The 26,632-nt window shown below is 35.6% G+C and overlaps 2 protein-coding genes across 2 annotated transcripts in view; one reads left to right on the plus strand and one right to left on the minus strand.

The window, feature by feature from the left end:
• The window catches only part of LOC150076220 (protein SET-like), a 92,029-nt gene extending 73,720 nt beyond the window's left edge, over nucleotides 1–18,309 (minus strand). Inside the window, exon 1 of the mRNA XM_090387768.1 lies at nucleotides 17,952–18,309. Within this exon, the coding sequence (XP_090243894.1) occupies nucleotides 17,952–18,215 (264 nt within the window). The 5' untranslated portion in view covers nucleotides 18,216–18,309. The remainder of the gene's footprint in view (nucleotides 1–17,951) is intronic.
• Nucleotides 18,310–18,520: 211 nt separating this feature from the next.
• LOC150076221 (uncharacterized) overlaps nucleotides 18,521–26,632 on the plus strand; it is a 153,418-nt gene continuing 145,306 nt past the window's right edge. The window contains exon 1 of the mRNA XM_090387289.1: nucleotides 18,521–19,091. Coding sequence (XP_090243415.1) covers nucleotides 18,521–19,091 — 571 coding nt within the window. The remainder of the gene's footprint in view (nucleotides 19,092–26,632) is intronic.

The following is a 26,632-nucleotide window of genomic DNA, read 5'->3' on the forward strand; positions in this document are numbered from 1 at the left end:
TGTCTGAAATTACTGCAGTCAACTTTGTGGAAACAAAATGCCTTCCCTGGGATTTATTCTCTGCCAACCCTTCAATTCTTGAAGGGTTGGCAGAGAATAAATCCCATATCAATACACTATGATCAACTGCTGTTAATCAAATCAAAAAATACTCCTTGTGGGAAATGAAACGTGACCCTGAAATAAGCATTCAAAACGATTATGAATTTTCGATTAAGCTAATAATGCTCATTCATTGGCTCACATTCATTTTCTCAATGAGATGTGTCCAGGTACAAGGATTCAGAAAGATTACAAGCTCTAAATGATACTAGTAACACTGGGTTACATAAGCTGTGGCCCTTGTTATGAGTATTCATGGATTCTTCAGAGGCCTGGCTATTTTGTGCCCATGATTACCTCCCTTCAAACCTTGGCTATTTCAGATAGATAGATAGATAGAGAGAGAGATGTCAGAATTTTGGGAGCACTATAGTTTCCCCAATTTAATATTCATTTCTCATCTCTGATTCCATCTATATGAGTAACAAAACTATCACTATTTAAATTTTTTTCTCATAAAGTTACTAGGGTACTTTATTCCAATCTTGCAACTCAGTTGTAAATACATGTTTATGTTAGAATTTTTAATATTGGCCACTCTTTTCTCCTCTTGTCAAAATTATAAAAAGAGAGAGAGAGAGTTTCTTCCCTTGAGTACAAACATTTACAGCATCCTAATCTACAGACTGCATGAAACCTGCAATACTAGAACTTAAAAAAAAAAACACACTTATATTATCACTGTTGCATTATAAAATTTCATCAAATTATAAAAAATGTCTGTTTTCATCTGCAATTAATTTTTTTTAATGGTTTTACTGTTTTATTATAAAGCGACAAACAATTCTGAAAGTACTTCAGAATTGTGTTATTAAATTCCTATTTAGGGAAAACTTAATTTTGCAAAAATAAAATAGATCATTAAAAAAGAAGGAAGTTCAAATTAGTGAAGGTTTAGTTTACCGAAATGCATACCAATTGATAGATTTGTGCAAAATATATTAATATTTTGAACCATTCAAAGCAGGATAACATAATTCTTTTCAGAAAACACCATGCATTTGTATGGAAATTATGCACAATATCATCGATTCTCCATCTTCAGAATGAGTTACCTCAGTGACTTAAAAATTGAAACAGTGAAGTGCTACTTACAACAGAATGAAGACAACTTTTGTCTTAAAACAGTACGTCAGAATCTTCCGAGGACCTCTGATTGCTAATTTTATTGGGTTTTTTTTTTATAAGTCTGTAAGGGCATTCAAGGATCCCAGTTCATGCAGAAATGCACTCTATATGAGAGATATTCTATTTACTGAGAAATGTTATTTGAAACCCAAACTAGAAAAAGAGCCTATTTTTGTAAGATATTTGAACATATAAATTTCTTTTTTTGGGATACTTTTGACTATGTCAATAGAGTTGATCCATCACTAAACTGAACCATTAATACAATTTAGCAACTCCAAATGCATGTACATAAACATATTATAATAAGTTATTTTCCTACTTTGGAGTATCAAATACAGGTTTTATCTGGCCATCAAACATATTTAATTATCTTTTTTAATTTTTTTAAATTAAAAAAGGATGGTTTAAAAAAAAAAAAAAAAAAAAAAGGTGAACAGTTCGACTTGAGAATAAACAACACATTTTTCCAACACAAGGATATCCTAAATATACTTGGTCACAGGAGACAAGACAAATTAGATCAGTTATAGATTACATTATTTCAAAACATTCAGGGACATATGTATTGAAAGATGTCAGAGTTTATAGAGGAGCCAAATGTGGATCTGACCATTTTCTTGTTAATACAACACTGAGGTGGAACTGGATTAAGAAAATGTGTGGACAACCAACAATGAAGGGAAGGAGAAATGCTACAAGTGGATCAATTTAACGTTGACATACTCCAGGATGACAGCATTAGAAACAACTTCACCCAGAGACTGGATGCTGCAATTAACATAGAGATAAAAGGTAATACTGAAGAAATCTACGAATATTAAAAAAATACTGTTAAAAAAAATAGCTCATGAAATACTAGGGAAAAAGAAGAGCCAAGGACCAAAAGAGACCTGGATTACAGAGAAAGTAAGAGCTGCTGTAGAGGAAAAGAAATGGCTGGGTGATAGGAATGATGCACATAGGAACATTTATGTTGAAAAGAAGAAAACAGCCAATTGGTTAGTAGTAGAAGCAAAAAATTAAGAATGGGAAGGAAATGCGCAACTATTAATAGCAAATTGGGCTTCAAGCAATCAGCGGAATCGTGGAAGGTCCTTAAAGACTTGAGAAAACAGAATAAATACAATGCTGGTTTGCAATTAATACCTTTGAAAGACTGGACGGAGTACTATGAAGGACTTTTAAAAGAAGACCGGGAAGAGTTCAAGACGATGGAGGATTTTGGTGTAGAAGACTCGGGCTTAAAAGTTTCTGTTAGGGAAGTGGAACTCCTGCTAAAGGAAGGAAGGAATGGTAAATCACCTGGACCTGGAGGAGTTTACATGGAACTTTTGAAATATGGAGGAAGAGGAGTGGCTGTTCTGATACAAAAACTGTTAAATAGTATACTGAGAGGAGGAGAAATACAGAAAGAAATGATAACAGGATATATTACATCAATTTATAAGAAGGGCGATCGGAAAAGCTGTTCAAATTACAGAGAAATATGCATCCTGAACCCGCTGTTAAAGATCCTTGGAAAATGGATCAGGAACCATTTAGAAGCCTGAATCGAGATATCAGAAGAACAAAGTGGTTTTTCAGCTGGGAGGTCATGTATAGATCATATCTCAACAGTACGACAGATCCTTGAAAAGTGCCAATCAAAAGGGAAAAAAAAAAATCTTTATGATTTTCATTGACCTTGAAAAGGCATATGACAGTGTTCCAAGAAAACTCTTTTGGGAAGTACTGAAAGAGGCAAATATTGATGGACAACTGATTAACATTATTAAGGCTTACAGGAATAATAGATGCAGAATTAAAGTGGGATCTGCTTTGTCACCTGAATTCCACACTTCAAAAGGCTTATTACAAGGTTGTTGCATGTCACAAACACTTCTCAAAATTTATATCGACAACTGCCTAAGATCCTGATAAAAAAAAAATGTAATAAAATGGGATTGCCGATTAATAAGAACATCTATATTTTGCAGATGATCAGGTGGTGATAGCACAAGACTTACAAGATGCAAAGTATGCATGTCGTCAATTGTTTGAGGAATATAAACAATGGGGTCTAAAAATCATTCTATGTTGTCTTCAGGGCCAGGACACGTTCTAAATATTGCAGGTTTTAAAATCAAACAAGTCGATAAATTCAAATATTTGGGATCAATCTTAAAAAGTGATGGTTCATCCCAAGCAGAGATCAATAAGAGAATTACAGATGGCAGAAAGGCTATAGGCATGTTAAACTCTGTTCTGTGGAGCAAAAATATCCTAAATAAAACAAAGAAACTTATATTCAAAACGATTGTACAGTCTTCTATTGTATGGAGCGGAAACCTGGACATTGAATAGGTGAGCGGAAAACAAATTGCTCTCCACAGAAATGGATTTTTGGAGACACTCAGCAGGAACTTCTAGAAGAGACAGAAAACGGAATGAAGACATAAGGGGAAAAAATGGAGGTGAAAAAGACTATTATTGACACCATAAAAGAAAATCATCTAACATGGTATGGACATGTAAAATGGATGCAAGAAAACAGATATCCAAAGGCTATCCTGGAATGGATATCTCCTGGAAGAAGAAGAGGAAGACCTAGGAGGACATGGATGGATGGAGTACGGGAGTGCATGAGACAGCCCGAGGTTTAACCGACCAAGACACCTTGAACCGCACTTTATGGCGGGAAAAAATTCCTAACAAGAAATAACTTGTAGGCTGAGGAAACCCATTGTAAATGGAAACACTCCTCTTGAAGAAGAGAAAAGGATGGTTGCAAAACAGAAGTACAGGTAACCCTCGAATAACATGGTAGTTAGGTTCCTATAAAATTTCAAGTAGTGAGTAACTGGGTTATATGGGAGTAAGAACCAATACAAAAAAAAAAAAAAAATAAATAAATAAAAAAATATATATATCTAAAATTTAGGGAGATTACGTCCCAAATGTTAACAAAAATGCACCATTTTTTTTTAACTATCGGAAACTTAATTTTTATTAAAAATAGTAATTACTGAACAAACGTCTTACAAACTGTTATACATGTATTTCAATGAATGTACATTATGTCAAATAATGTACATTCATTTCATTTTCTTCCTCTTCATCGCTGCTAAGTACAATGTCAAATAAGAACATTTTCTCTGTTGCAGAATGTTTTCACCTTCTGAAGCATTAAGATTTTGTGTATCTTCTGCTATTTTTAAAAAAATCAGTAATCTGGGTTTGTTTGCTTTTGCATGATAGATCTTTGTAAATTTCATGGTACAGAACTAAGCATTTTTGAAGCCCCGTTTTGAACTTTGTGCTCCTTTCAGTTGAAGGATCTGCATTCAAAAAGTAAGATTCTGATGGCTCGCCTAATGCATTCCCATATGCGTTTTAGTGTAAAATTTGGAACTTCGGAATTTTCATCTACGCTGAATTTATTTGGTTTACCTCCGATGAAATTTCCACTAAATCTGCTTCACTAGCCTCTTTTTCTACTAGTAATTCTTGAACGTGTTCGGTAGTCATATCAAAACCTTCCTCTCCTACAGACTTAGCAAGTTCTACTATCGCAATGATTCCGTTTTCTGCTGGTTTGACCACACTTCCTGAATTAACTGACTCTGGCCATACATGTTTCCAACACACATTTAATATTGATGGTTTTACTTCTTTGAGCAATAAAGCTACGATTCCAATACAGTGCACAACTAAAAATGTTTCCATGCCTCCATCACTTCAATACATTTGGAATAAATTTTTTCCAAAATCCACTGTAACGATCTTCTTATGTAATGAGTTTTAAAGGTAGATATAATGCCTAGATCTAATGTCTGAATTAAAGAAGTTGTATTAGGTGGTAGGAACATTACTTCAACATTACGATGATTTAATCTTTTAGATGGCCTGGCGCATTATCCAATAGTAATAAAATCTTGAAAGCTAGATTTTTCTGCTTTAAGCAGTTTCCCACAGCTGCACCACAAAACAATTTAAAAACCATTCTTTAAATAAATCAGCAGTTACCTAAGGTTTTTATTTACACCTTTCATTGCACAAAGGTCAGAGAATCTATAAACTATCATAAGTTTTATCACGTAATCTGATGCATTACTGCACACAAGTAACATTACACACAATCTTTTCTCTTTTTTTGAAATAAACATTCTGTTGGGCACTTTTTCCCACCAAAGATCTCCCCCATCAGCATTGAAAACTTGATGTGGTGTGTATCCATGTTCTACAATAATTTTTAAAATTCCTCTGCATACTTCTTGTCAGCTTTATTATCAGCTGATGCACTTTCCCCTTGAATTCTCATGTCATGTAATGAAAAGCAGTGTTTAAATAACTCAAACCTTTACTGGCAACAAACTCTGGGTTAACAGAACTTTTAAATGGTTATAAATAAATTTTTAGTTCAGTTTTTTACATTGCCGTCTAATGGTATCCATTTTTTACTGCTGTCATCAATCCAAATTCTGAGTGTTTTTTCCATTTTCTCAATTATTGGTGATAGGGACGAACTGTCACATTTGTGGCAATGAAAGAGCCTGGAGCAGCAGTTCTAATTTTTCTGTTCATTTTAATTTATGGTCTGGATTGTTGCTCCATATAAATTTAAACTTTTTTCAATGTATGATACCTTTCCCCCTTTTTAAGACGATCCAAAATTTGTATCTTTGATTATAGAGAAATAAAGTTTCTTTTGAGTGGTACTTTTTTACTTTCCATAATTTAGGGCTGGAATTTAATTCACAACAAAGAAATTATTCTAATACGGTTCTTAAGAACAAAGTTTAGTAATACATACCTGAAAAAATTTATAAACAATCAAATAAAAACCAAAATAACTTTACAAAAACCTTCAACGTCAACCTTTTAAGGTTAATGGTTCAATAGCACAGAACCTAACACAGGGATTTCTCTACATATATATTTTTTTTGCATAACTAGCAAGTCAACAGTGGGGATTCACAAAAAAGAATGAAAATGTTGAAAAATGACACCTGACATAAACAGCAGGGTTTTCCCTGCACAAAAAGAACTCAAAAACACAGTGTTATGTAAGGTTTGGCCAATTCTCTAACCATGTTTGAGTAAAATCATGTTGTAAAAGTAACGTTTTATATGGGGGTGGCCTATACAAAATTTTGGCACCTCCGTAGCTAGGCGGGAAGGAGCAGCAGTGCGTAGCACACGCTTCTTGATTAGACTGGGGTTCGAGCCCGCCACCACCAAATATGGAGGATGTGGAAAGGTCAGGGAATGACCACCACATATCCTGGAGCAATATGGCCTTAGTTGCTAAGGCCATATTGCTCCAGGATATGCGGGATTGCTCCTAAAAACCAAATAACAAACAAACAACACAAAATTTTGTCTTTAACCCTGTCTGTTGGAATAAACTTTAATAACATTATCGAAGTGGGTAGTTTAAATACATTTAAAAAGAGACAAATTACACAAACCAACATCACATGTCAGCTGTCTGCAGTCAATTTTTAAGTGTAGATTTCAAAAATAATTATCAAAATATCACAACACATCAGAATTTCTACATATATTGGTTTCTATGTTTACCTGTAAATTTGAAATCTCAATAAATGAAGAATTTTAGTGGTCTTTTAATACCTACTTCCCTAAATTGTAGTAACATTTACATATTACAGGTATGTAATATGTAAATATTACTACAATTTAGGGAAGTAGATATATCACTGATGTGTTGTATTACCTACAAATAATGTTCACAATGTGCCCATTGATGGTGGTAATATTGGGCAGGGTTAATATGTTCAACCTTGTCCATCTGCCTCCCTACCTGTCTTTCAGTAACAGAAAGAGTTGCAGTATATAGTTTATCTGCATAACTATTGCATTGTTTCTAGGTTGCAAAAATGGAAGTTATTTGAAACAGGAACTAAATTTACAGTATACTGAAAATATCAGTGTTTTCAGAATATTTCATTATGGAAGATAGCATGCTTTTCTGTAAAGATGTTGGTGATAGTGATTTTCTGAATAAACTGGGTATTTAATACAATCCTAATATATGGCATATCTTCGCTTAGTCATATTAAAGGTTTTCATGTAGCAATATATCTTTTAAGTTGAAATCTCAATAAATGGAGAATTTTTAAGTAGAAATCTCAAGAAATGGCACACGTCAAGAGGCCAAATAAGTAGAAGAAACATGCCAAGAAACTTCCTTCAGACCTAGAAAACATAAAAGGAAAGAGTCAAAAAGAGCTGTAGCAAGAAGACTTCACAATTCGGTCAGGCATATGTGACCTCAAAAGGAACACAAGTTGAGTGTAAGCGGTTTGAAAACTTAGATTGTGGTTGTAAAAAAAGATGCATAGAGTCCTTAACAGAAGAGGAAAGGAGAAAACAATTTGATAATTTTATATCCATAGCCGATTTTTCTTGACATAATGCATATTTATGCAGTCTTATAGATCATGAACCTATAAAGCAAAGGTGGCCTCTGAATGGCAGTTAGGGAGGAAAGCAATGTACAAATCTGTCTTACATTCAAAAAGAAAATACCACAGTTATGTGTTTGTAAAAAATTCTTTCTCAACACTTTTGTTGTATCTGATGGAAGAGTGACAAGAGCTTTAGAAAAAGTAAGGAAGGGGAAGTCTGCAGAGAAGATTTAAGGGTAAACACGTAGTGGCACAGAAGATAACTGACAAACAAAAAGTTACTTAAGGATCATTAATATTTTCCAAGCATTTCAAAGTCATTACACTCGAAAAGATAATCCGAACACTAAGTTCCTTAGCCCTGACTTGAATATAAGAAAAATGTAGCAAATAGTCGATGGTGTGAGCAAAAAGAGACTGAACTTCTTAAAGAGTATTACTATAGAGAATCCCACTGATGTCTTTAGCAGAATTCCATTCTTTATAAAAAGCTTTAACAAGATTGTTCATTAAACCAAGCTTTATATGCAAGGGTAGTCTTTTTTTCTCTCTCTCAACTAGTGGAATGTCTATATACCGGGTGGTTATAAAATAAGTTTCCCTATTCAGGATACTCTAGTGTCAAAACGGTTAGAGTTAGCACTGTGAAAATTTGTGGGTATGGAGAAGCAATTTGTAGAAGGAAAAAAAAAAAAAAAAAAAAAAGAGTTCAAATTTCTTCCACCGGGGGAAAATGGTATTTCATATATGTAAAAGTTGTCATTTATTTCAAGACACACTGCTTATGCAAATGACATCCTGTTAGATAAAAGCAGAAAGGCCAATGCCACCATCAATAACCATTATGGCTCTTACAAAAAAGGAACGTGCTCTTTTAGTAAAACTGTTCTACGAGAATAATAGTAACGCTAATGCAGCACTATGTGAATATCGGGAACTTAAAGGTTTGAGTAAAGGACCTTTGACATCCTTGGGGCTTCGAAAACTAATAAAGAAATTTGAAGCGACCAGAGAGTTAGGTGTAATTGCAGGCAGGGGACGACCGCGTATCAGAACGGAGGTAGTGGATGAAGTGTCGGTTGCAATGGCCTCGGGGTCAGAATGCGAAACTCTACCAGTCAGTGCCAGAGGTGTGTCAAGAAACTTGAACCTTCCTTTGTCTACTGTATGTAAAGTGCAAGAACTAAAGCCTTGTGATCAGCAACAATGAATAGACTTTGCTCTACGATTTCTGGCTCATATGGAACTTGACAATACACGGGCTCAAATGATCTTGTGGTCTGATGAGGCACATTTCACTCTTCATGGGGCTGCAAATGCACAAAACTGCTGAATACAGAGACCGGGAACCACCTGCAAATAGAGACATGCATATATCACAGGTGACTGCTGTAGAATTATATCACCGCTAAACAACAATGGTGAAGACTGAAGGATCTAGATTAAACTAGTTATGCCATAATCTTTCTGATTATGGCGTAAATAGTAATATAAATACTAGTTGTACATTGGGTACAAATAGTATTTTATATTATTTCTCTATTAAAAATTACTCCCTCTTTTTCCCACCCCTGCACAATGTAATGTTTACCTGTTGCATGACCGCACCATAAACATTTTCAAGAAAAGGTTTTGGTACTTTATTGTACTCAGGATCTTTGATATACAGGTATTCTTGACTTTACGAGTTAATTTGTTCCTAGTGCGCTCGTAAAGCGGGAATTTATTTCCCATAGACATATGGTTAAAAATAGGGGCTACGTTCTCAATAACGAAATTAGTTAGCTATTATTGATTTATCGAAAGAAATGAAAATGTAGTCTGTAAAATCAAGCAAATTACAATAACAGAGAAATTATTTATGACTTACAAACATTAGAGAATGTTTATTCTTCATCATCATCGACTAAATGCATACTCATTATTGGCTCGGCACTTATTGGTTTGTTGCACAAGGAGTCGTCTTCTTCAGAAATGTTTCAAGAGGCATTTGTTTCCAAGATAATCTCTTTTAATTATAAATTTCACAATTGCATGCATAAGCATTTTTTAACGGCACACACAAACTGCAACTAACACGATTCGCGTGGAGTAACAAGTTTACGGAGCTTAAAATAAAAGGAATGAAGCGAAGATTCTGAAAAAATTATTTATGTTTTTTATACGATTGAAGATTTCAGTAAAGGGGAAACACATTTCGCCATAATAATGTAAAAAAACCACACAATTCCAGCTATCGGTATTTTCGCAAATGCAAGAAGATCGAGTTTACTACTCGTTTATAATTGCGTGCAGTAACAGAAAAGCCCAATAAACTGGAAAGTGCAAATTGTTTTATGCAGGTGGTAGATGACTTTCATCAAGCAGTGAAATACCACCACTTTGCTTATTGGAGGCTTGAAGTGGTGAAACCCATGTTTAGTCTCTAGAGCAAAGTTGCCAGCACCCCCCTATCCCCACACTTCTCCTTCAACCCATGTACGGTACTAAGTACTATAGGTTTTGATACCTTTCGTGTTTGGGGTTTTCATTAAAAAAAAAAAAAAAAAAGGTTGTGACCTCCAGAATGTGCTTTAGAAAAATATCACAAAGGCAATATTTTTCTAAAATTGATTCTTATAACGGAACATAGGATAATGATGAAAGTGTAGTGCATTTAAATTATTTGAATTCGTAACTAATACAATTTACGAACCACGCTCATGACCTTTTATATGGCCTCACAAAATGACATTTTAGAGAGATAAATAGCTTAGTTATACAGCGAAAATTACAACTTCCGAGATCTTGAAATTAATTACCAAAAAACAATGTGTTATTAGGTTCACATTACGATATTTTAACGATACAATGGTGTCTCTGGAACTAATTAATATCGTAAAGTGGGGTACACTGTATTGTATAGATATGCACGTGGTTTAGAATGCGGTATTTATGAATGTTTAACATTTATTTTTTCGCAATTAATGTTCATATTTTTGATTTTGTTGATACTTGGGGAAAAAAAAAAAAAACCCCGTAAAGCGAGAACTGCATATACTCTCATATGGAGGGTTGAGATAAATAGTGGTGTAAGTCAGCCTATTCTGTTTTTTGAGAACAAGGTGTTTTGTGTTTGCATTCATAAAAAAACTTAAAAAATTTAATAAGCTTGACAATTTTGTTAATATTAGATTTATTGGTCGGCAGTGTTTATGTAATTATGTTTTTAAGTAGTTTACCTATTTTAAAATAGTAAATTTCTGCAAGGAGATGACTGTTATCAAAACTATGATTTTCATACAGAGATTATATTTTTTTCCCTGTAAAAAGTACATTATAACAAAATTTTAAAAAACCCGAGCAATAGGCACATTGAGAATTTTTTGTCAAAATCATTAAGATTGTCTTAGTTGTTGCAGAATGATCATCGAAAAGCTAAGATGAACATAATAAATTTAATTATAATGCAAAAGTTGGTGCAAAATAAAAAAAAAAAGCAATTAAAAAGTCATCACTAATTCAATAATCATAAAACGCTGTCAGCACAAACAAACTACCATTTATGCTTCATCTTCTTTCTCATAGTTATAAGAGATCTAGATCATCAACTTTTTTTTGATAGCATGTGTATTATTTTATAGTTGAAATTGATTGCTCATTAAGTTACTGAAATTTCTGTAGAGAGAAACTTAATTCTGCAATTTGTTTGGAACCATCAGTTTTTGCTCTATCGGCAAAAATATATATTTTTTTCTTATTAGAAGAATAGGCAAATTAAATGCGTAATTTTTTTTAGCTAATGCGGCCAAACTGAGGCTCCCAGGGAAATAATGTACCGAGCAAATTTGTCTTCAAAATAATACTTTGATCAACAGTCAATTATATATATATATATATATATATATATATAAAAAAAACAAACCAGGGGTACCAATGAACATCTAATGATTTTAATACCAGATTTTCAGCTACAAAAACGACTAGAAAAGCACTGTGCCCTTTTTTTACTATTGGGGAAGTCAGTTTAGCTTCCAAAACATCTGTTAATCTACTTTTTAAACAGATCCTAAAATATGAAATTAATCATAATATTTCTTTTCTTGACTGTATTTTCTGTCATTTCATGATGAGTTATAAAATAGTATATTTTTACTGTATATTCATAAATAAGGCATATTAATTTCAAATGGCTTGATCTGAAGAGTTAACTTTTACTGCCCACATAAAATTTATTTATTAAAAGTCACCTATGCACTTTGAATGCTTACATCTCGCAAATGTTCGAAAATTATCTTGTGCATCTCAAGCCTTCAGAGACTATCTTATGGGTCCCTCAGAGTTAAGTTTGCCCACCCCTGCTGTATAAGCTTGGTTCCTTGCATTATTTTTACCAATACCAATTAGCAAAGAGATAAAGAAAATGCTTCCTTTAAAATGGAGATGTTCTCTGAATGAGAATTGAGCAAGGGTTTCTTAACTCTCCCCCCCCCACTCAATGTTATGCATCTTATTGAGAAATGCTGAAAGGCAAATATCTAAAGATGACAGTAACTAAGATCTCTTATGAGATTCCCTCAAACCAAGCTAATTTTATTTATTGAAGCAGTACAATACTAAGCTGACTCATCTTAAATTTGGAAGGCTCTATAACCTTTAACAATGACCAACACATTCAGGTGTGTTGTAAAAATATCATAACACAGCCTTTTGACAATCACTGATTCACTGAACTGTAATATACCAACACAGTATAATTCCAAGGCTAGTCATATTTTGCAAATTTAGGTATTAAATTTATCTTCCACACTAAAGCTAATTTTTTTTTTTTTTTTTTTTGTGAAGCTGGAACATTTACTGAAATTGGTAATATCTCAGTGAAGGAACATTAAATTACAATGCTAATTTATCACCCTACCAAAATGCTGACGCAGACAGTTAACCAATGGCATTCGTGATATGATGCTGCAATGTGAATGTACATTAGTGTTCATAACAGGTCCATGTTATGAACACTAACATACAAATAAAGAATATCAAATGTGACCATGTCACATTTGATATTCTTTATTTGCACCCCCCCTCCCAAGACAGCTAGTTTGTTTGTTTGTTATTTGGTTTTTAGGAGCATTAGCAACTAACGCCATATTGCTCCGGGGATATGCGGTGGTCACTCCCTGACCTTTCCGCATCCTCCGTATTTGGTGGGCACAGGCTTGAACCCTGGTCTAATCAAGAAGCATGTGATACGCACCGCTGCTCCTGCCCACCTGGCTACGGAGGCGACAACAGCTAAAGTAAAAGACTCCCAGGGGTGAAGAATTGTCAGGACAGTTAACTTCTAATTTTGTTAAAAAAGAAGCAAAATTTGTCTCTAAAGTATACGTATATTAATTACAACTGATGTTAATTTTCTTTTAAAATAAATGCATTAATATATTATTGTTAAAAGAAAAGGTATATATATATAATTAACATATTTATAAAGTTATTCACACGTTTACCTTACTCAATATAAGCACATTGAAAATTGACATCCAGGTCTCATTTCCTGACCCAGCTCTTCTCAAACTTTTTTAGCCACGGAACGCTTTTCAATTCAATATATTTACGGAATGCACAAAACACAAATTTAGCAGGAGCCAAAGAACTGTTTGCTAATATTTTATTACATACGATGCACTGTGCATCAGGAGCAACTTTAAAAAAGAACACATGTAAAGAAATTCAAATAACTGTCATCATACTTTTGTTTTGGTCTTTTATTAGTTGGTTCCTGTTTTTTCACTTCTGATTTTAGGAGAACAAACGGCTGCAACTGTTCATCCTCACTTTGAAGTGCGATAATATTGTGTTCATTTCATCGACCACAGTTGCAATACTAGACGTAGTTGCTTCTCGTTTTAAAGTTGCGTTTTTCAACCACAAATCCATGGTAATTTATTTTAATAATAATATTTCGAAATACTGATAATTATGAAAAAAAATAAATAAATAAATTATACAAGGAAGTGAGTTTAGTTATGATAACGGTTTGCTTCTCCCTCCCCTTCAACCCATCTATGCCAGGCTAAATCGCACACGAATTGCACATTAGATAACTACGTTGCTACTTTTTCGTAGATGTCATTACTTCTACGCATACACCTTTATGCAAAAGCCTGCCAAAATAAATATACTGGCATAGACTAATAATCTATGCCAGTATAATATACTGGCATAGATTATTAGTCTATGCCAGTATATTAATAACCGAAAAAAAAAAAAATAAATAAAATAATAATAATGTTAAGATTTATAACGATACAAACGTGGTGTATGCTACAAATATGCAAAATTTATTTATTTTATCAATTACAATTTTTACACAACACTTGTTCACATCTCATGGAACAGTTTGGGAAACGCTGTCCTAACCAATATTGTTGCTAGTGCTTATGTCTGAGAGTATACTTGACATAATGACAATATTTGGAAAGGAGAAGTGTAAAATAGAGTATAGACAGTAAAGGCTTCCTGGCGAAGATTATCTTAACAATAATATTTGTTCTCACTTTGAACAGCAAGTCTTTCTTCCCATGTTAAGTGTTGTAAATCCTTTGATTTTCCCAGAATTAAGAGCTGCTTAATTACAGCATCATTTGGCTTCATCTAATGGATTACTTTGAGGATGATCATTATTTTGGAATTATTTATGGCCATGGAAGAATATTTGTTTTCTAATTTGTACCTAAAATAGTACAAGGTATGAGCTTTCCAAACTGAATCATCTTAAATCAGCATATTCCTTTCAAAATTGGAAAAATAAAGAAACAGTATGCAAATATTCTTGCAGCCACTGTTTGCAGTATTAATATTCTTCCTATTATATTTAGTTAAGTTTTCAATCTATTTTACGTGGTTAGTAGTGAGATGATATGCTAATGCAGCGCTCATAATGCCATCTATGGACTAATTTTTCAGTATTTAATAGATGACAGAGCTACAATGGCATATCAATTAGTTAAGAAAAGGAGGAATTACCTTTATGATGTCTTGTAAAACACCTCTGTGCTAATACTTTCCATTGTTGAATTAACAATCCAAATAATTTACACAAATTCCTCACACTTGTTGACAAATTCAATGATCTAATGCACCACGGAATCGGAGGCCCGTGGACCCCAAACCTTTGTGCATCTCAAACCTTCAGAGACTACCTTATAGGCCACTCAGTGTTAAGTTTGTCCACCCTTGCATTATTTTTACCAAAACCAATTAGCAAAGAGATAAAGAAAATGCTTCCTTTAAAGTGGAGACATTCTCTGAATGAGAATTACTAACGGTTTCTTAACTCACCCCCCAGTCAATGTTATGCATCTTCTCATTGAGAAATGCTGCGAGGCAAAATGACACTAATGAAGATCTCCTAAGAGATTCCCTCAAACAGTGTTAATTTTATTTACTGAAGCAGTGTAATACCAAGCTGACTCATTGTAAATTTGGAAGACTCTATAACCTTTAACAGTGACCAACCCATTCAGATGTATTACAAAAATATCCATTTGACAATCACTGATTCACTGAATTGTTGTAACTTTATATATCAACACAGTATAATTCCAAGGCTAGTCATCAATTTCGCAAATCTAGGTATTCAATTGGTTGGTAATTCAATGTATTTTGGGGATGGGTTTGGCGTCTGCGGGCCTCCAATTCCGTGGTGCATTGGATCATTGAATTTGCCTACAAGTGTGAGGAATTCATGTAAATTATTTGCAAAGTTAAAACGATGCCATTTTACTAATATTCTGATATAGCTATGTATTTCTGATGTGCTTGCACTATATTTATACATAGTCTAGACTCCTCCGTAGCTTGAGGCTTATGCCCTAAACACTTTAGTCTAAATACAAGATACACCATCAGGCACCTCTCATATTGTGGATTTATACTTCATAACTGTTTTGCCATCATTGCATCACTCGGGTACCTACCCAGCCACCGAAGAAAGGCCACATGGCCCTGAAACGGTGCCATCTGGGTGGTGGTATCCATCTGAGAATAAGTAACATTAGTCTTCTCCTTAGGTGAAGCATTACTTATTGGAAGTAGTGCAATATCAACTCGTTGTGAAGGTATTCACAATATGAGATATAACCTAAAAGAATGCTGTTTTACTAATATTCCGATTTATTCAGATATAGCGTTGTATTTCTGATGTGCTTGCACTATATTTATACATTGCACAGTTAATTCAACGGAGAGTATCAGCACAGAAATGTTCTACAAGTCATCATAGAGGTAATTCCTCCTTTTCTTCACTAATTTTCCAGGATATATTCTATTTTAACAGTGACTGTCGGTGGTTTGGTGTTGCCTTGTGAATGCTTTAATCTATTCTATTATAATTTTTAGCTGCCTAAGGGCCACAATTATTCAAATCCATTGCATTTGTGGATCGAATGGTATCTATTTGATGATGCATATATTTGTCTAGTGTTCAAAATGCTGTGATTCTCTGACATTTATTGACCTTATGGTCCTCCATTAAGATGGGCAGAATGGTCAGTATTTTATTTTTCTTGGTCCACTGCTGTAGTTATTTTTTTATGATATTTCACATAATTAGGACAAGGTGCTATCTTCAGTGGCACTGCTAAATTTTAATCAATTGGCATATTTTAAAAAACAGTTAGTCTTTACAATCTGGTGCCCCTGTTGCAAGTAGCAGTGAATGACATACCTAACCGGCTATGGTTAGGCATGTCAACCACTTAGGGTAGTGTTTCCTAAACTGGGGTCCATCAACCAGTTCCAGGGTGTCCGCAAAACGTTGGCCGACCACATATATATATGTTATATATAGGGGTCCACAAACTTCTTTTGATTTTTGAAGGGGTCCATAGATCTCAGTAGTTTGGGAACCACTGACTTGGTGTTTATCCCCTCCCCTTGCCACTTTTAAAATCAGAAAATGGTTTTAAAACAGTAGCCGGGGGGGGGGGGTTAAACACCCTAATAAGCCTAACCATATCAATCACTGCTAATCACAACAATCAATTGGAAGGAGTACCAGACTGTAAGACTAACATACGTACAAATTTCAGACATTAATATGTTATTTATATGTGGCCACTGATGCTTGTCTTTTTATGTTTTTTCTTTTTGTTACTCTCTACAACCTATTAATTTTAATATATAACCGATGTATTAAATACGATAATGTAAATAAATACATACACATTTATGTTACATTTCTAAAAAAAAAAAAAAAAAAAGTCAGGCTTTTTTCCTTTAATATTAATACCAGTGCAGTTTTTCATTTATGCCATAACAAAAGTACAGTAGAATCTCGTTAATTAATAACCTAAATTTTCAAGGTCTTCCAAAAATGCCAACTTGAACATTTCGCTGGGACATCTTTTAACATTAACCATACATGGAAAAAAACAGACATAATTATTAGCCATATGGTGCAAGGAAGCCTGAGGCTTATGCTGCACCAGACAAAAAAAAATTCTGAATTACCCCAAGAGAGAGAGAGCAGTAGAAGGAAATCACCAAGAAAGAGAAGAATGACGATATCCAGCTCAGGACCCTGGGTGTGTGCCAAGCCCATACTCACTAGATGTGAACCCCTGGGGTAATTGAAATATATTAACCGAATTTTGTAATAAATGAATTGCATTGTAAGGCCTAACCATCAGCAGGAAAACGATATATGCTTTGTATAAACCGAATCTGTTATAAAGAGATTCTACGATATCGCCCGACTAATGAAATTAGTATTGTTGATGTGGATAGAACCTACCACATCTTTTTCTGCAGCCCAAAACTTTTTTCAGTCTTCATGTTTTCGCTTATCTAGTTATACAACGAAAAATATGCAATACACTGAAAAGATGAACAAAAATGTTATGCTTAGTAATAATTCTAAATAAACCATTATGCCAGAACAAATGACAAAATTAGGGTTAATTTCATAACAGTAAATTATTCAACTAATACTCTATGTGATAAAAATAATCAGAGTAAACCGTGATAACAGCTCATAATTTCTCCTTACCTGTTTAGTTTGGATTTGTTTCCAACTAATAAATAATTCTTACCTCTAAAAGTTATAAAAACATTTTAAAAATTTGTTTATTTGAAGCGAAAAAGTTAGGCTTAGCGTTCATTCACCACACTACACCTCAAAGAACAAAGCATGTGGACATATATTTTACCTGACATGGCAAACTGCATGAGGCCTTGATTAGATGAGAAGAAAGAAAACAAAACCACGGCTACTAACCTGAACAGTAGAAACATATTATAAAATATCAGCAGTTGTAAGCTAAAGGATACTGCTGTCACCCAAAAATTTGGTATCTTCTTAATAAGCTCATTTCTCTTCTCAAAATATGGCTTCCTTAACTTGTTGTATTTCTGTTCAACCTTCAAGATCTCCTCGCTGGCTTTTTCGTTGAGCGCGTCGATTTCATTCTGACAGGCATCGATCTCTTCCAAAGCTTTCTGTGTTTCAGCATCGTAATCTCTACTTTCATCACCTTCTGCTCCAGAACCCTCAACTTTTTTAACTTTTTTCGGCGTGGCTCCACTGGCAGACATTATGATTAACAGAAATAACAATTTTCTCAAATCTCCACCGCCACAAGCGAAGTAGTTTACAAGAACTCTGGAAGCCTCTACTGACTGACCAGGAGAACCAAGCACAAAGCAGAACGCATGCGCACACAAAGCGGAAAGATACAGAGCTTTCGCGCTCACTAACTGTTCCGTTCTTTCATTGGCTTAGAATTTTGACATTATCCAACCAGAAAGACTGTTCACATATCTAAGCCGATCGTGTGTGCTCTTTAATACAGTGCTGATGTAATTGCTACTCCAGAGATTTTGGATGTTTGAAATACAAGATGGCTTCATGTACTTCTTCAAGTGCTGAAAACAATCATTCTGCTATAGAAAATTATGATAAGAAAGCTGTATTAATAAATGAATATATACTTTCATCGATAACAGAAGAAACTTCAACACGGGACTCATACTCTGTGAGTGAAAGACACTTAAAGAAAAGAGATCAGCATGGTTTCCGAAATTTACCAGGCTTACCTCCGGCTGGAGATTCTGCCAATGGATATTTATCGTGTGTGGTTCCTCCTACTGCAACTCTTGGTTCAGGCCTTACTAATAACGAGGTGGGTGCAATCTTAGTGACAAAGCTTGAAATGCGATGCTCTAACCAAAGTGATTCTGAAGGAAAACAAAGTGATAATAACACTGAAGATAAGACAGAACATGACAGTAGTGGAAACTCTAAGCAGCACGAACTTCCAAATGTTATCAGTTCCCAGATTTTGGCAAAATCAGAAATTGATGAAGACACCTCTGTAGTAATTCAGACAGTAACAGATCATTCTGATTTTCACAAATTCCCTGGAGATGGCCTCTTTGAACCTTTTCAACATGACCGCAATAATTTGATAGGTAGGTAAAATAAACCGTAAGTTAATAACATTATAGTGTGGGTTGGCTAATGATATAATTTTTATGAAGGTAGTATCGTTTAAACTTTTAATTAGTATGGAAATAGACAGAAGCAAAAAGAAAATCAACTTTAAAAGAACGTCAACGAATTCCATTTATAAAAAGCGCAACCACTCCAAACAAATTCATATGGAGTAATATTGTTATCAGAAACAACAATAATGAAAAGTACCAACGAAAGGGCAAAGAATGTGCGTGTAGTCACTGTTTTTAATTGTACACTTTATTTCTAGGAAACATGACTGAATAGTATTTCTCTATATCAATTGAGGGGAAAAAATAAAAACTTACAAAGATTAGATAATGACCAATACTTAAATATGTTCTTGTGGGCCTATATGAGAGCTTGAAGGACAGGGTGGATGCCCTCGAAGAAACTAAATTGAGGGGCCCATCAAGCTCTCAGCTGCCCACATCAACGCCAGAGCTTGCACTTGGGCATCGCGTGACACAGAGACAACCCCCAAGGCAGAATGCGCTAGTCCCGAAGGAACTAGTAGTAGTTAGTGACTCTATTGTCAGGGAAACGGGGAACATGCTTTGTAAAAAAGATAGGTGGAACAGGACCGGGGTATGTCTGCCAGGGGCAAAGGTTGATGACGTTGTAGAGCGAATATCATCTTTTAAGGGCACAAAAGGTGATATAGTTGTACACGTTGGCACTAATAATATTAAGAGTAGGAGACCGGCAGAATTACTTAACAAGTACAGGTCACTGTTGAACAAAAGCCGAGAATTAGGGTTGAATTTGAAAGTGTCTGCAATTCTGCCCAGACACAATAGGAGGGAGTATATGATGAGAGCCTTGTCGATCAATTCGGCCCTGGAAAGATTGTGCAAGGCTCAAGGGGTAGAATTTTTTTCAGCCTGAATTGTACTTGTTAACAGGAGAGATTGCTTCTACAGGGATGGGATACACTTAAATAGAAAGGGTGCAAGAATATTTGCTGATGCTATCGAGGCAGTGTAAGGTGGGTCGGAAAACTGCTAGCTTGGGGGGAGACAAAGACCAATAGATTGACAGTAGCCACTGGCAGAGGTGAAAGATTCTTGCACTGCTTCTATTAGAATGAGCAGAAGCCTGAAAAACAAGATGCATGGTATTTCAGAGACTGCTGGGAGCCATTGCGGTACAAGTAAACACATGGGTTGTGTTAGGGTAGCTAAGAATAGAAACAGGTGCAGGTATACTTGCGTGTACACCAATGCTAGGAGTTCAGTAAATAAATTTGATGAATTTGAGGCATTGCTCAAAACATCAAAGGCAGATATTGTTGGGATATCAGAGACGTGGTGTCACACAGATATAAGGAATGCAGAACTGGAATTTGGGGAGTACAATGAGTACAGACAGGATAGGAAGGGAGGAGGGGTTATGCTATTAGTTAAGAAATACATAAAATCCAAGGAAGTGAAGCCAGTCGACATCACTGGACAGTGCAGTGTCGAGTCAGTTTGGTGTGACATATGCATTGGGAGATCAAAATTGAGAGTAGGAGTGTGCTAACTCTGACTCTGATGAGTATAATAAGAAACTGTACAGGGAAATAGAGTGGGCCAGTAAATCAGAGAGTCTTATAATGGGAGATTTTAATTTCCCAGATATTGACCGGAATTTGGGGGCTGGTTACTCACACACTGGCAGGGCTTTTGTGGATTTATTGGATGATTGTTTTCTACATCGGCATGTTCGGGAGGCAACTAGAGGGAGTAATACTCTTGATTTGATTATCAGCAGTGATTCTTCATGCATTAAGAATCTGCAGATAAATGAACCACTAGGTGGCAGTGATCACAGTGTGCTGAAGTGGGATTTACTCAAAGAGGTAACTACCATTAGGGGTAAAGGGAAGGGTTATTGCTTCCGTAAAGGCGACTACGATGGACTGAGACAGTATTTAAATTCTATACAGTGGGACCAACTGATGATGTTACCAACAGCAAATTCAAAATGGGAAGCATTCAAAGAACTTATCTTGGAAGCTACTAGGCTTTACATACCAACTAAGAAATATTGTTCAAGGTTTAGGCCAAAATGGATGTCAGATGAACTAATGAGGCATATGGCAGAGAAGAAAAATGCATGGGATACTTAGAAATTAACACATGACACAGAAGCCTATGATAGATACAAGTTGATATGCAACCAAGTTACAAAGGAGGTTAGGCAGGCGAAGGCAGATTACGAGAAATCCTTGGCAAGGGATGCAAAGAAAAACAGCAAAGAGTTCTTTACTTATGTAAACTCTAGAAGGAAGGGGATGAATCAGATTGGTCCACTTGATATTGATGGGTCAACTGTTGATGATCCTGCTCAGGTAGCTAACAAACTAAATGAATATTTTGCATCGACATTCACACATGAGGAGTTATTCAGCAAGGGGAATGCCAGAGGTGTATTCAACTCTAGCAGTAAGCTACAGAATCTTGAAATAACTGGGAGTAAAGTGGAGGAGAAACTGTTGAAGATAAACACAAGAAAGGCAGCCAGGGTGGATGGGATCTATCCAGTTATATTAAAGGAGGCAGCAAAGGAAGTAAGCAAACCCTTAGCCATAATTATGAGAGCTTCCTTGGACTCAGGGGAGGTACCCATAGACTGGAAATGTGCAAATGTGACCCCAATTCACAAAGGAGGATCAAAGGCTGACACAAGTAATTATAGACCTGTGAGCTTAACGTCTGTTCCAGGAAAATTAATGGAGGCACTGGTTAAAGAAGCACTGCAGGATCATTTAGACAAGACTTCAGTTATAGCTCAGATACAGCATGGTTTTGTTAAGGGGAAGTCTTGCCTGACCAACTTGATTGGATACTATGATGCAGTCACAAAAGAACTGGATGCAGGGAATAACTTTGATATTATATACTTGGATCTTAGAAAGGCTTTTGATACTGTTGCACATGGAAGACTGCTACACAAATTGGAGCAGTGTGACATTGGAGGCAAATTGCTGCTATGGATAAAGGGGTGGTTGAGTGGGAGAAGACAGAGAGTGGTAATCAATGGACACTGCTCATCGTGGACTAATGTTATTAGTGGAGTCCCTCAGGGCTCAGTGTTGGGTCCATTATTGTTTTCTGTATTTATAAATGATATTGATGATGGTATATCAAGCTTAATGTCCAAGTTTGCAGATGATACAAAGGTTGGCAGGGTTGTCAAGGACACTACTGACACTATGCTGCTGCAACAGCATCTGGAAAGGTTGAGCAGATGGGCTGAGAGGTGGCAAATGAAGTTTAACATCGACAAATGTAAAGTACTACACATGGGAAACAGCAACCCCAGAGCAACGTATCAACTCTGTGGTACTACACTGACAGTGGTAGAGAATGAAAGGGACTTGGGGGTGGTTGTGCAGGCAGATATGAAGTTCTCTGAGCAGTGCAGACGGGCTGTAAGAGTAGCTCATGGAGTATTGTCAATGATATACAGAAATTTTTCCAGCAGGGATAAGGAGGTGATTATTCCCTTGTATAAGGCAATGGTCAGGCCACACCTTGAGTACTGTATACAGGTCTTGAGGCCTCATTTCAAGAAGGATGTAGAGCTGCTGGAACGAGTACAGAGAAGGGCAACAAGATTAGTGAATGGAACAAAGGGGTGCTCTTACGAAGAAAGGCTTAAGTTTTGCAAATTACAGTGTCTGGAGACTAGGCACCAGCGAGGTGATCTGATAGAGGTGTATAAAGCCTTGAATGGTTTAAGCATGGTCAATGCTGATGGGATTCTTCCTCTAGCTCAGAAAAATCACCTGAGAGGGCATAAATTCAAATTGAGGAAAGACAGATGTAGGATAGACGTGCGGAAATTTGCCTTTAGCCAGTGGGTGGTTGGTTGGTGGAACAGACTTCCATCCCATGTGGTGGAGGTTGATAGCCTAAATAAGTTTAAGGCTCAGCTGGACAGGTATTTTGAACAAACAGAGGGGTGAAGTGGAAGTGAGTTTTTTTTTTTTTTTTCTGGCTGATGCTGCATAAGCTTGCTTTCTTGCATCAAATGCCTCTACTAATGCTAATGCTATGTTGGACATAAATTTTAATAGAATTATTGACATTATCATTTTTGTGTTTATAGATTATTTATAAGTTATATTATATATGGGCTTTTGTTTGATTTGGCCGAGACAAGAAAAATATTTGCCATTTCAGAAGTCTTTCACTCTTGTTTAACAAAGTAACAGTTTAGACTACTGTGAACTTTGTTTTATTTTATGAGTTCTTACAATGCTACTGTGACTTTTGGTGTCATTACGAGATGTGCTTGACGTGGTCAAGAAACTGCAGCATATTCAGTAAAATTCTTAAACATATTTACCCACTTGTAGACTTAGTGGTGACCCATGCACACTTCACAATACTGAGGCAACATTCTGTAATCAATTTTCTGCTTCAATATACATTGAGTGTTGCAATTCACTATAGTTCCTTTTGCTAGAATTGGTATCTGAATGTTTACATTTGTTGGTAGATGGCATGGCTGATCTCTTCACATATGTTCACTCATGAGATTGCCTAGAGTTCCTGTAATTATCAAACTTCCTTTGCCACCTTGAGACTTTGATGATTTTGTAAGTTTTTTGCAAAATGTCCAATTTTCCCACAGAGGAAACAAACCAATGTTTTAATTTTTTTATGAGAATCAGCACTGATGAAATTTCCTATGGCTCTCCTGTTCACCGGATTCTTTCTAAAATATTTTCAGATAGCTAAAAAAATTGCAGCTGCTCTCCAATGTAATTGATGCCAAGTATAAGGCATCTAAATCTGAACCTTTTAGATGTAGAATCATTTCTGTAATTACCTTTCATCTGGCAACTAATTAATTTGGTGTCAATATCAGTGTTTTCCATACTCTTCACTTATACTTCTGTGAACCGGTTCAGCATACTTAATTTGTTCTTGAATGTAGCCTTTCTCATCTCTTTTGTTTTCTTTTGCTAATGTTCTTCAAGAATTGGTGAAAAATTAGTCTACCCATAAATGGCTCTTCAAGCTCATCTATGTCAAACATTTTTTTAATGAATATCCCAAGCAGAAGAGGTATTAGAGCCTATAGTACTTGGCTTTGTGCATGCTAAGAAGGTTAGGTTAGGAAGATACTTGTTGACATTAGACTTGAATTTCTGTAGATGTTCATTTTCAGGAAATATGTATGAAGAGGGATTATTCCAGAAAACAGAAGTTGAAGGAATAAGTAAAGTTGGTTCTGTGAGTTGGAAGTTGGACGGTTAAAGGATGTTGTCTGGTTGTGGCATGTGTTCAGACTGGTTTGGAAGAGAGAGCTGAAATTATAGAAGCCAGTTCAGAAGAACAGTGCCAGTGGAAATATTCTATAGAAAAGGCATGCAGCAGAAACAGTTTGGAGACTTTGTTAGAGATGAGTCATTAATTAACCTAACTGCCCTCTTCTGAATGGGGGTCTAGAAGCTTGAGAGGTTTTGAGGGCACCACCCTTGATGTGGGAACAGTGTTCCATGGCAGGGCTGATTTAAAATTTTTTCAGAATGAGCAGCTGTTTGGATTCAAAATAATGCTGTGAGCAAAAGAGAAAATCAAGTTTTTTAGATGCATAGGAAGCAGTATTTGTGATATGCTTATGCCAAGATAGAGAGATTAGAAGTTAGGGTAAACCCTAATAGACATATCTGATCTTGTCTAGAAATGAGTCATCAAAGATAAGCATAGGATCAGAAGAATCCTTTTTGCAAGGTATAGGACAGGCCTGAGTTTTAGAAGGATTGAAATCAACTAAATTATCTTTGTCCCCCCACTCAAATATCCACTACCAATTTCTTAAATTGGTAGTGGATATTCGAGAAGTTTAAGTTGCTTATGTAGGGCAAGGTTTCTCAAACTGAAGGGTGGAATACAATATGCTGTCGTCACCAAAACCATAGATTCAATTTCTGGTCGTTATTAGTATACAAGGGGAAAAGAACTGAACCTTGTCAAACACCAGAATTGTGAAGAAGTTAGAAGACAGCTATCTAAAATCACCTACAGTGAGCAGTCAGAGAGAAAACTGAATACCCAATTACAAAAAACAATTAGCAAACCATAAGATGGAAGCTTATTTAAAAGACCTTTATGCCTAACACGATCAAAATCCTTTGAAATATCAAGAGAAACTGCCTGGGTTTCACCAGACATTTTCATTGAATTTGTCCATAGATGAATAATATAAGCCAATATATCGCCAGTGGATTGACACTGCTTAAATCCATATTAGGGTTCATTGATCATATGGATGGTTTCAAGATAGTTTAGGAGATGGCAGTTAATGTATTTCTCCACTACTTTAGAAAGAGTTGAAATAAGTGCAATGGGACGATAATTGGATGGGAGGGATTTCCCACTCTTTTTTTTTTTTAGAAAGTGGAAAAAAGCAGAAGGAAAAAATCAGAGGAATAATAGAGTGTAAAACTGCAACACAGAACAGGAGTAAGGTCAGGAGCGAGAGTGCATAGCATGCGTTCCTTGAGTGACCGGGGTTCAAGCCTGTGATTACTAAATACGATAAATATTTGTATTGACGATTTATTGTAAACTCTACTGATTTGGTTGTCGTGCCGGAGTATAAACAGAAAATTTAGGCCTGACATAGCCCAGTGGTCAGGAGTGAGAGTGCATAGCACGCGTTCCTTGAGTGGACTGGGGTTTGAGCCCGTGACTACTAAATATGATAAATATTTGTATTGACGATTTATTGTAAACTCTACTGACTTGGTTTTCGTGCCGGAGTATAAACAGGAAAATTTATTTATTTAAAATTTATGTTTTGAGAAGAAGTGGAGAAATACCATCAGGACCCGGAGCTCCCTTGGCATCAAGATTATTCAGATTTCTTCTAATATCCTTTTGGCGAAAGACCAGGAGGCATTCAGTTGAGTGTACTGGGAATGGTAGAATGTGGTTTACCAAGATCGTCAATAGAAATGTTAGAAGAAAAGCAGGATGCTAACAGGTCAGATTTATATTTAGCTGAGGTAAACAATAGAACCATTTGTTTTTGACAGAGGTAGGAATAGAGATTAGTAAAAGTCTCTTGTGGTCTCTTGCCAAAGGCAAGAGACCACAATGCTCAACTACTCTTTGGATAAAAAGCAAGTTTTCTACTCTTAGCCTGTTCAACTGCTTTGCAATTGTTGTGAGCTTTGGTATAGGCAGAAAATGAACCTAGAGATTTGGATGCAAACCAGTTGCGATACGTAACATTCTTATCTTTAACAGCCTTAGTACATTTATTGGAAAACCATGGTTTAGATATAGGACGGGATTTTAAGATGGAGTGCATAATAAAGGATTTCATCTCTACAAGGATTATTTCCCTGACAAAATGTGAGTAAACGTTCAGATCTTGTCAGTGAATTAAAACAATCAAACCAAGGAAAAGAAGAAAAGAAACCTCAATGAACATCCCATTTTGCATTCTTGTAATGCCAAACAACACAAGTTTGTTGCCAAGTTGATCTGAG

This window comes from Mastigoproctus giganteus, chromosome 13 (assembly GCF_048544385.1).
Source record: "Mastigoproctus giganteus isolate SK-2022 chromosome 13, ASM4854438v1, whole genome shotgun sequence".
NCBI lineage: Eukaryota > Metazoa > Arthropoda > Arachnida > Uropygi > Thelyphonidae > Mastigoproctus > Mastigoproctus giganteus.